The sequence below is a fragment of the Rhinoderma darwinii genome, chromosome 2 (genome assembly GCF_050947455.1).
Source record: "Rhinoderma darwinii isolate aRhiDar2 chromosome 2, aRhiDar2.hap1, whole genome shotgun sequence".
NCBI lineage: Eukaryota > Metazoa > Chordata > Amphibia > Anura > Rhinodermatidae > Rhinoderma > Rhinoderma darwinii.
Genome location: NC_134688.1, coordinates 289790420 through 289801982, shown reverse-complemented (window position 1 = coordinate 289801982; position 11563 = coordinate 289790420). Strand labels below are relative to the sequence as shown.

Genomic DNA, 11563 nt, shown 5'->3' with positions numbered 1-11563 from the left:
CATGTAGCACACTTTTTGGATCTTCTAAGCTCTCCATGCTTAGGTTTTTGGAGTCCATCTTTCTCCACCTAATAAACAAGAGAGACAGGGAGACTCAGCTAGTATAGATTACATTTATGTGACAGGTATTGTCCCCATGGGGAAAACTCACAGAAGTGGATGGGTAGAGGCCTCAGATTCAGCAAACTGGGACCCCACCAGATCGGCACCAGGAACGGACATGCTGGGAAGCACAGACCTCAGAGCAGGATGCACGTGGCAATCTGTACTGAACACGCCGATCTTTTACCTGCTCTGCGTTCCCACTGCAGTCACCGTTTGCGACGTCACTTCCGTCCGCGCGGTCGTATGACGCCCCTTCCGCCGTATTTAGTCTGCCTGGTTGAAACCCACGTGGCTAGAAACATCGGCGGAAGTGCTTCACTCCGTCCGGCATTAGTCTCACGGCACCGCAGACAGACAGGTGGTATCTTCGACAAGGGGGGAGCGAAACCCTTAGGTATGCTTCCCCCCAAGTGGAATCCCGGTCGGAAGGAGGCCCCCAATCCTGACCTCCACATCTAAGGTTAGAAAACCTGTGTTCAATCCGCCCCCCCTTTTAGGGGAAGGGGATCCACTCTTCATCCTGACGGGACAGGAAATACACTGGTGGTAGGTTGAGGGTGGGGCCCTTTTAACCTCAGTTTCTGTCCCAACAGAGGTCAAGGGATCATCCTCCTAGTGTGCTGTCATGGGGGACGAAATGGAAAAGAGGAGTTTTCCTTTAATAAAGTTAACCATTGTGTTTCCTGAGGTGAATGACTTTGTACTGTAATCCATATGTATACATTGTGTATGAACACTTCTATTAACAGACAATGTAGGCTTGTCATTGTAATATTCTAGGGAAAGCTGTACGCTCTAAAAACAAAGTGCACAGACCGAGCTCAGCCGACTCACGTACACTCAAGTGCCATCACTGCCAAGCCGAGTAGTATCGCTACGCAAAGGTCAATACCATTAGAATATAAACTACAATGTCCACAATGCTTTGCGCGGGGCGTAACTGCGCAAGTGCTGATTCTACAAGCCAACCTAACCTAACAGCTGATCTGGCCAACCTCTCCTATTCGCTCCAAGGGCTGTCATTCTAAAAAACGAAGCCTGTTATTGGATGACATAGCCTTTCCTTTTCCTCCTCACGTTGCCAGGGAGCCGTAGTATTAAGTTAGTAAGCCGAGACGTATTCCTGAACGTCCGTATGCGCAGTTTACGTGGCGTAGTCTTTACACTTGATGATGCCAGTACGCTGATTACGTAGTTGGAGAGTGCTTGGCGTGAGAGCCACCCGGAGAGGTAAACACGGGTAACTGGGCTGTCAGGGGCCTGTTCGCTGCTGAAGGCAGATACATGGCTAGGGAACTATCCATGAACAGTAATTGCGTTGCTGTTATTGTTTTCGGTAGCCATTTATCCAGAGTGAGTAGTGAGCAGAGGCTGGGATCTTTGTAAGTCAGCAATGTATAGTGATTACTGTAAATGCCTGTAATGCTGCATAAACTTCTGCATGTATATGTGTATAGAGGCATTCTCTTGTATTGTGTTGATAGCTTATACGTCATGATTACATGTATTATATGTATCTACAATAGATCGCTACATAAGGAAGCTAGGTTAAAAAAAAAGTTACCTCATTGACACATGACAGGAGCCCATATTCGTTTTTTGCATTTTTTTTGGGCTTACTCTTTCTAGTGTGTAGCTTTCCTTTGGAGCCGCCTTATAACCAAATATTAGGATGTTGCCTTTTAAGCAGTTTCATGATACACTTGAGTAGAAATACACCATGGCTTTTCTGCAGTTGTCCTTTCTCCCAGCGTGCTACCATTTTATTGTAGCCCGGAGTCTGAGATCTATTAGCCCACAATAGGCTGCTGTCTGTAGTTGGCAGGGAATGGGCGTCGCAGAAATGTTGAGATCCAGCAGTGAATATATCCTGATCACTTTGCTTTTGCAATGTAGACGTGTTGCTAATGTAAATGTATTAGGAAATTGGCATAAAAGCATTTTTTTTTTTTTTACTAGAGACATTGATGGCATGTCGATTGGAACCCCCACCCCCCCATGTGATCTGTGAGGTTCTCACTTCTGAAAAACGCCACCACTGCCTAGAATTAAAGGGTTGTGACTCGTACGTAATTCTCACTCCATTCTGCTCCAAGACCGGCGTTGTGTAGAGAATTACAACACAGGCCAATTAAAGCTAGTGGCATAGTGCTTTGCTTAAAGGGGGTTTCCAGCCAATAAAAATTCTCCGGATAGGCCATCAATAGCTGATGGGTTGGGGCTCCGACTCCCAGGACTATCAGCTGTTTTGAAGGGGCCGCAGCGTTCGTACGAGCGCTGCGGCCCCTTCATTACGGTCCCTTGCTCACACGGTGAATCGCCGACACAGCAGTAGCGGCGGTTGACAGTATTACAACCTTCTCCAATTGAGGTGAATGGGAGAAGACTGTAATAATGTGAACCGCCGCTACGGCCGTGTCGGCGATTTACAGTGAGCAAGTAAGGGTAACTGAAGGGGATGCAGCGCTCGTATGAGCGCTGCATCGCCTTCAAAGCAGCTGATTGGAGGGAGTTCGGGAGTTGGACCACCGACCCATCAGCTATTGATGGCCTATCCTTAGGATAGGCCATCAATTTTTATTGTCTGGAAAACCCCTTTAAGGCCTTATTCACATGAACGTATTTATCGTCCGTGAGCTGTCGAGAAATACGTTCAGCACACTGACCCATACAAGTCAATGGGGCTATTCACAGGTCTGGTTTTTTTCAGTGAAACGTGTGTCAGTTGCGAAAAACTTACAGTATGCCCTATTCTGGTCTGTTTTTTCAGTCCAGACTTGGCCATTGAAGTCTTTGGGTGCGTGCAAAAAAACAATATCTGTGTGCTGTTTGTTTTTTACGGATCAGTTGCTAAAGAAATGCATCGAAAAATAATAGTGACACCAGGAAGTGCTTGAAGAGGAGAAATACGTACGAGAAAAGCGGACGACACACGAATGCATCATGGACGTTTATGTGGATGAAAAATGGTCTGTTTTTTTGCGGGCACAAATTGGACATGCTCATGTGAATAAGGCCACTGTGGCTCCTTCATTCTAGGCATAGGGGTTCCCTCCAATCAGACACTGATGACAAACCCAATCAATATGCCCCCAATGTTTCAGCAGTCAGCCCCCCATCGATCAGACTTTTATACTACGTATAATCAATATTCCGTAAAATTTGATTTAGTCCCTTTAGCAGTCTAATGTTAAAGTGTCCCTCCAATTCCCTTCTCCTGCCCGATCTGATATCCGGAGTGGAAAGACGCTAGTGCATGCTGGTCAGTACAGTTGCCATGATAACCGTACGACGCCTGGAGAGTATCGAACATTGGACGCTTTATGTATTCTATAGATGTTACATAATGTGAGCACCATGTTGAATGAGACATATCTGGATGACAGCCATAGAACGCTATTTAATAATTGTATTTTATTATCTTGCAGGTTTATGTAATGATAATGGCAAAGGTACAATTTCAATCTTTGGCGTCGTGAGCTACGTATTTTAACTCCAAGATGGATAGAGCCAACATTACACAGGATCTCATCCAAAGGCAAATCCGGGTACGTGGTTTATGGCCAAAACAGTAAATGATGTCGGCCCTTATAGCTAAGACTGATTATAACTGAAGATGAGCACTGGTAGGATTAAACTACCGGCCAGTAATAGAATTTCAGAGATCTGCGGGCATAAATCTAGCCGTTTGTGTTCTTCTGTAGTGGTGGCAGCAATCGTGAGCAGGGTTGCAGAGGATGCCATAACCACATCTACTGTAGCCATGTCCTATGCATATAATATAGTCTATCAAGTTTAAACCAAGGGTGTACTGTTTTTATTTTAACTATAAGACATTTAATCTTATCACGCCTTATGCCATGACCGTTGTGCCACTCGGGCCTTTTTTGACGGCATCCGAGTGGCACCCGATAGTCTTCACGGAACCATTCACTTTAGCGGGTGAATCGGGTCGGTGAAAAATGATCCAAGTCTCCGATCCGTGGAAAGATAGGACATGTCCTATCTTTCCTCGGATCACTGACGGGACTCGGCCGGCGCACACGGTCGTGTGCATGAGGCGTAAGACTAACTGGGTATCATGAAGAAAAAAAAACGTTATCTTTGTCAGAATGATGTCTATATAAGGCCCCGTGCACACGACCGTATTTTTCATTCGTAATTATGGACCCATTCATTTCTATGGTCTACGGACAAGTTTCCGTATTTTTATGGATGGGTGTCCGTTCCGTAGAAATGATCCGTAAAATATAGAATATTTCCTATTCTTGTCCGTAATTACGTTAGGTTTGCAGATGTTGCACATCGTTTGTGGTTTTCTTTTTGCGGATCCGTATATACGGATGCACTACGGATTGTATTTGCGGATGACTACGAATCCGTGTTTACGGACACTATTTACGGATGGATGAAAATATGGTCATGTGCATGGGGCCTAACTGTGCATTACAGATGCCCGGTGTCGGTTATAGTACTACTATTGAACATACAAAAGGCCTCGTGCACACGGCCATGTCCGTAATCACGGCCGCAGCCCCTATTTTCGGCCCGTTCTTCCATACAAAATATGGGAGCACCGCTCGTAAAACGCGAAAGATAGAACATGTTCTATCTTTTACGGTGCAGTTCTACGGCACGGACACCTATCCGTAGCGATACGGAAAGGTGTCGGCAGCCAATATAACTGAATGGGTCCGTAATTGCGGACTGTATTACAGTCCGCAATTCCGGAGATTTTTTACGCTCATGTGCACGGGGCCATATACTTTTAAGAGGCCCACTTTCCTGCGTTGTAATAACAATATGTACAAAATCACTTCTAGTAATGGATGATCAGCTTTACTTCTTTTGGAAAGCTTTCCCTACATTGTCCTGACCGTATTTGATCTCGTTCTTGCCACTAAAGATACAATGCAGCCATAATGATCTAGGCAATTTGTGGCAGAGCTGCCATTTATTTTCTGCCCTGTGCTTGTATTCATAGTTAGCTTCCTGTGCCACTCCCCACCTGCCACTTCATCGAATTCTAATAAAAGCACATTTTGGGCCATATGATGCAGGAATATTTTGACACCCAAGTTTTAGTTGTTAAAAATGCATCTTTTAGTCTTAAAAATACTGTATTCTGTTATGCATGCAGCATAGCTACAATAGAACTGGAGCACCCTTCTCATTTTCTTGCCATGCCGATCTTAAACTTCAGTAAGCAAGAGAGTGACCTAAAGATTTACATTACTGAATACATCCCTTAAAGGCTCTTTTCTTATGTAAATGTGAAGTACATGGTAGTTCTATAGCTATAAGTTCTACTTTGTCATAAAAAAAACCAGAATAAAAGGCCTTTAAAGGGAATGTGTCGTTAGAAAAAATTTTTTATTTTTTTTGGTAGTTAAACTGTTAGTATATAAATGATTAAACATTGTTCTAATTTTTTACATTTTTTCACGAGTCAGGAAATATTATAAATTAGATTCTAATTTATAACTTTCCCAGTGATGGTCACTAGATGGAGCAATTCCCAAAATTGCAGCATTGGCATGTGGTAAAGCAACCTCATTGCTTTATGCTGCAAAATTTGAGAATACACACTCGCTCTAGTGAGCTCACAGAATCCCCCCTCCCTTATCCTGGCTAGTGCCAGGAGAAAGGAGGGGGTTGAACGTTCAAACCTCCTACACGGTGTGTCGCCATTTTTTGAGCGAACACAGTGTAGTAGGCTTACATACAGTGGTAATCACACACTAAGGGGGGATTCACACGAGCGTGTATTCGGTCCGTGCGGGCCGCGTGGTTTTCACGCGGCACGCATGGACCAATACAAGTCTATGGGGCAGTACAGACAGTCCGTGCTTTTTGCACAGCGTTTGTCTGCTGCGCAAAAAGCGCGACAGGTTCAATAACTGCGTATTTCGCGCATCACGCACCCATTGAAGTCAATGGGTGCGTGAAAATCACGCGCACCACACGGAAGCACTTCCGTGGGACGAGCGTGATTCGCGCAACAGCAGTGAAAAGGATGAATGAAAACAGAAAAGCACCACGTGCTTTTCTGTTTCCGAACATCCAAACGGAGTGTCTTTGCGATGAGCGAAGCCGGACAAGCGTACCGAACTTCACCGGGTTCGGCCAAACTCGTTTTGGCCGAACCCGGCAAAAAAATTATCGGTACGCGACGTCAGGAGATAGTCACTGTCCATGGTGCTGAAAGAGTTAGGCCTCATGCACACGACCGTGTTTTTGCGTCCGCAATTCAACCGCAAATCCACGGGTTAATTGCGGACCCATTCATTTCTATGTGGCCATACCCACTATCCGTGTTTTCACGGCTCTCCGCATGTCCGCACATCCGTGCCGCAGAAACTCCGGACATGTCCTATTATGGGCCGCAAATGCGGTGCGGACATGCCAATAGAAGTCAATGGGCCCGTGGAAATTGCGGATACACCGCCGTGTGTCATCCGCAGTTTGCGGATTTGCGGATCATGTGACCTTCTAAAGGGGGTTTGACCAAGCTTTTGGCATCCTGTTTAAAAGTCCTTTTTTTTTTTTTTTTTTTTCATCCGCATTTTTGCGGATTACATACGGATGAACTGCGGATTACATACGGATGAACTGCGGATGACATTCCACGGAACACGGTCCTGGAATTTGCGGACCAGAATAACACCACGGTCGTGTGCATGAGGCCTTAAACTGTTTCAGCACCATGGACCGTGACTTCCGATCCCAATATACATGAACCTGTAGAAAAAAAAACGAAGTTCTGACTTACCGCTAACTCCCGGCTTCTTCCTCCAGTCTGACCTCCCGGGATGACAATTAAGTCCAAGTGACAGCTCCAGCCAATCACAGGCCAAGCACAGGCTGCAGCGGTCACATGGACTGGCGCGTCATCCAGGGAGGTGGGGCCCGATGTCAAGAGAGGCGCGTCACCAAGGATGCGTCACCAAGGCAACGGCCGGGAAGTTCTCGGTAAGTACGAACTTTTTCTTTTTTTTCTACAGGTTTTGCGATATTGTGTTCGGCATTCACTGTCGAGGGTGCTGAAAGATTTAGCTCTTTCAGCACCTTGGACAGTGACGGCCGTCGACTAGCCTCATCTCTATGATGGCGGCTGCGCGAAAATCACGCAGCCGCGCATCAGACACGGATGACACACGCAGCTGTCAAATGGTTTTTGCGCGCGCAAAACGCTGCGTTGTTTGCGCGCGCAAAAACGCAACGCTCGTGTGAATCTGCCCTAAAACACGTACATACACAGAAATAATTTACCTGCTCCTTCTGCCGCCGCTCCCTCCGGTCCGTCCGCTCCGTCTGCTCCCTCCGCTCCTAGTGCTTGCATTAGAACACATGTCCGGAAGCCGCGACCGGAAGTAGTAATCTTACTGTCCGGCCGCGGCTTCCGGTCCACAAGAAAATGGCGCTGGACGTCGCTCGGCCGAAGACCTTCCTTTTGGACTGTGTGGGAGCTGCGCATGCGCCGTTCCCACACAGACGGCGTACGCTATAGTGAATGGAACGGCTCCCATTTGCACTCTCTATGGGGCTGTATGTGCCGTATTCCATCTCTGTATGTGTCGTTAATCGACACATACAGAGATGAAAAAAAAAATGGCAGCCCCCATAGACAAGAAAAACTAAAAAAAAAAAAAAAAAAGTAAAACAAACACACAAATAAATTACAATTTTTTTAATAAAACACTAAAAGCAAGTTGATATAAAAAAATTTTTTTTCTCGACACCCTTCCTTTAACATTGCATATTTTCAGATACAACTCAGACCTGAACTGAATGGGGGCTTTAGTCTGCGTTTACATGTTGCAGATTTTTGTAGCAGACGAGCCGTGGATCTCACCCTTTGCATTGTAAAAGGTGAAATCCATTATTAAAATCCGCAAAAGAATTGACATGCTGCGGTTTTGAAAATGCAGCATTCTCTGAATACCTTGCAGAATTTTTACGCTACATGTAGATGGGTTATTCAAAACCCCATTTACATGTGTTGTACTGGAATCCGCACCAAAAATCGTCAACATGTGGACCCATCCTTAAAGAGGCTCTGTCACCAGATTTTGCAACCCCTATCTGCTATTGCAGCAGATAGGCGCTGCAATGTAGATTACAGTAACGTTTTTATTTTAAAAAAACGAGCATTTTTGGCCAAGTTATGACCATTTTTGTAGTTATGCAAATGAGGCTTGCAAAAGTCCAAGTGGGTGTGTTTAAAAGTAAAAGTCCAAGTGGGCGTGTATTATGTGCGTACATCGGGGCGTTTTTAATACTTATACTAGCTGGGCGCTCTGATGAGAAGTAACATCCTCTTCTCTTCAGAACGCCCAGCTTCTGGCAGTGCAGATCTGTGACGTCACTCACAGGTCCTGCATCGTGACGGCCACATCGGCACCAGAGGCTACAGTTGATTCTGCAGCAGCATCAGCGTTTGCAGGTAAGTCGATCTTACCTGCAAACGCTGGGCGTTCTGAAGAGAAGAGGATGTTACTTCTCTTCAGAGCGCCCAGCTAGTGAAAGTATTAAAAACGCCCCGATGTACGCACATAATACACGCCCACTTGGACTTTTACTTTTAAACACACCCACTTGGACTTTTGCAAGCCTCATTTGCATAACTACAAAAACGGTCATAACTTGGCCAAAAATGCTCGTTTTTTTAAAATAAAAACGTTACTGTAATCTACATTGCAGCGCCGATCTGCTGCAATAGCAGATAGGGGTTGCAAAATCTGGTGACAGAGCCTCTTTAAAGGCTATGTGCACTCTTGCGACCAATTTTAAATTGCTACTATGAATCTAAAAAAAAGAATGAGACCACTTTGCAAATGGTCTTTGTTTCAAATATCCTCCAGTTTAGTGTACACAGCTTCTATGCATACCTATGGGTCTCCATGATTACAGACTGCAAACAAACTGTGTGTGATCTAATCCTATAGATCCCTTTCTGCTGTCTGTAAATTAGAAAGAAGAGTGGGCAAAGGGAGGAGTAGCACAACTAAGGGATCGAACCGCACACAGAGTTTTGAATCGTCTGTAACCATCGGGACACATTGGACTGTATACACAAAACGGGAGGATATTTTTATTTAAGATTATTTGCAAAAGTTTTTTCATTTGTTTTAGAGTCGTTGGAGCACTTTAAAGAGGCTCTCTCACCAGATTATAAATGCCCTATCTCCTGCATAAACTGATCGGTGCTGTAATGTAGATAACAGTGGTTTTTATTTTGAAAAACGATCATTTTTGGGCAAGTTATGAGCAATTTTACATTTATGCTAATTCATTTCTTAATAGACAACTGGGCGTGGTTTATTTTACCAACTGGGCGTGGTTTACTTTTTACCAACTGGGCATTGTGGAGAGAAGTGTATGATGCTGACCAATCAGTGACCAATCAGCATCATACACTTCTCATTGTTCCAGCCCAGCTTCGTTCTCTGCACAATCACAATGTAACAATGGACTGGAACAATGAGAAGTGTATGACGCTGATTGGTCACTGATTGTTCAGCGTCATACACTCCTCTGTACAACGCCCAGTTGGTAAAAAGTAAAAACACGCCCAGTTGGTCAGTAAGAAACTAATTAGCATAAATCTAAAATTGCTCAGAACTTGCTCAAAAATGATCGTTTTTCTAAATAAACCACTGTTATCTACATTACAGCGCCGATCAGATTATATAGGAGATAGGGCACTTATAATCTGGTGACAGTCTCTTTAAAATTGGTTGTAAAAGTTCAAATAGACTTGGGGTTGTCTCATCACACTGTCCAATCAGTGTGATCACTGTGACTCCTGCTAATCTCTGGAACGAAGTCGAAGCGATAGTAGGAAAGTGCCTTACCACTTTGTCTCCTGTCGACTCCGCATAGACGGCCATTATGGTCAAAATGCCAGAACATGCCTTTTTTAATGCTCAGAATGTTGACATTTGGCATGTTAGCCTATTATGCAGCTAAACAACACAGCTCTGACCTGACAATGGGTAAGCTATTTTATTATACTGTTTTAAAGAGAGACAGTAGCGAACGTTGTATGGTCAATTTGTAACATTTTGCTAGACATGTTAGACACTTTTCTTTTTCTTATGCCACCTATTGGCTGGCGTACTTTATGTGAACGGTGAAAAATCTGCTGCACTTTACGACACTTCTTAGCCATGCCCCTTTTTCTAGACACTTTTCATAGTTGTATCCAGGACAGCCTAAAGCAATGACCGGTCATCACATTTTGTGGGATACTTTGCAATTCTGTAGCTGCCACTGAGACTATATCCTGCTGGATTTGTCACAGAATTGTGCCCTAGTTGTTCTCTTCATTTTTTTTAATCAAGATTAAACATTGCATTGTTTTCTATCTTTGCTTTCTTTATCATGATGAGGGGCCTCAGAGGAAGATGTGAATGTCTGAAAAGTTTGGTTCTCTTTTTTAGGAAAGACAAGCTAGAAGTTTTCAGAGACGTCATCATGTAACAGATCCGTTAATTCACCGCTTGGGACTAGAAGCAGAACTGCAGGTACATGCATAAGAAATATACTCTTTGGGATGATATAGGAAGTAACAAATTAAGGAATAGGTTTGAGTAGAAATTATTGAACTTCTCTTCTGGATTTTCATAGGGCCATTCTGGTTGTGTCAATTGTCTGGAATGGAACGAGAAGGGGGAGTGAGTATGAACTTAATGTTTGAATGTTTTCTATATTGTTGGAAGCATTTGATAACTTTCCTTTTACTGGAATACATTTTAAGATTTTTGTCAGGTTTTATACTAGATTTTCATGTTTATATTTTGTGAGTTTGTAAAGGTAACTAGTAACATGTCAGAAGAACGGTGGTTATCACTGTTGTCTTGCAGTACTGGAGACCTTGGTTCAAATTTGACCAAGGGCAACATCTGCATGTTTTCACTGTGTTGGCGTGGGTTTCATGCGGGTTCTCCAGTTTATTCCCACACTCCAAAAACATAGATATGGAACTTAGATTGTGAGCTCCACTAAGAACAGTGAGTGAGGCCAACCTATGTACAGCCTTGCGGAATATGTTGGCGTTATTTAAGCAACATAAATAAAATAAGTTCTGATCTGTGGAGGTCTGGGTGCTGAGACCCCCACCAATTGCTGGAAATAAGGGGTTTAAACCATATGCTGAGCACTCTACCCTGGCATTTATCAGATCCCCTCAGAGAGCTACGTACACGAATCTCCGAGAAAAAGCTTTATGAAATGACCGTGACTTTTTAGGAAAGCTTTTGCTTCTCTACACTACACTGTTTTTTTTGTTTTTTTTAATAAAACCTTTGAGCTGTTATATTATGTTTTGCTAGATTTTAACCCCTTCCCGCGATTGGGCGTAACTGTACGTCCGAAATCAAAGTGATTTCCCGCAGACGGGCGTACAGTTAAGCCCTGCAGATAAAGCGAGCACAGGAGCTGTGCGCGCTTTATC

At 44.1% G+C, this 11563-nt stretch overlaps 1 protein-coding gene across 5 annotated transcripts in view; it reads left to right on the top strand.

Moving 5' to 3' along the window:
* Positions 1-1197: 1197 nt before the first annotated feature.
* The window catches only part of WDTC1 (WD and tetratricopeptide repeats 1), a 42158-nt gene continuing 31792 nt past the window's right edge, over positions 1198-11563 (top strand). For 2 of the 5 annotated variants that reach the window (XM_075853445.1, XM_075853441.1), the window contains exons 1-4: positions 1198-1487; positions 3534-3653; positions 10551-10634; positions 10738-10784. In XM_075853445.1, the coding sequence (XP_075709560.1) occupies positions 3606-3653; positions 10551-10634; positions 10738-10784 (179 nt within the window). In that variant the 5' untranslated portion in view covers positions 1198-1487; positions 3534-3605. Of the gene's footprint in view, positions 1488-2119; positions 2171-3533; positions 3654-10550; positions 10635-10737; positions 10785-11563 lie in introns of those variants that run through there. The other 3 variants (XM_075853443.1, XM_075853442.1, XM_075853444.1) reach the window with 3 other exon arrangements.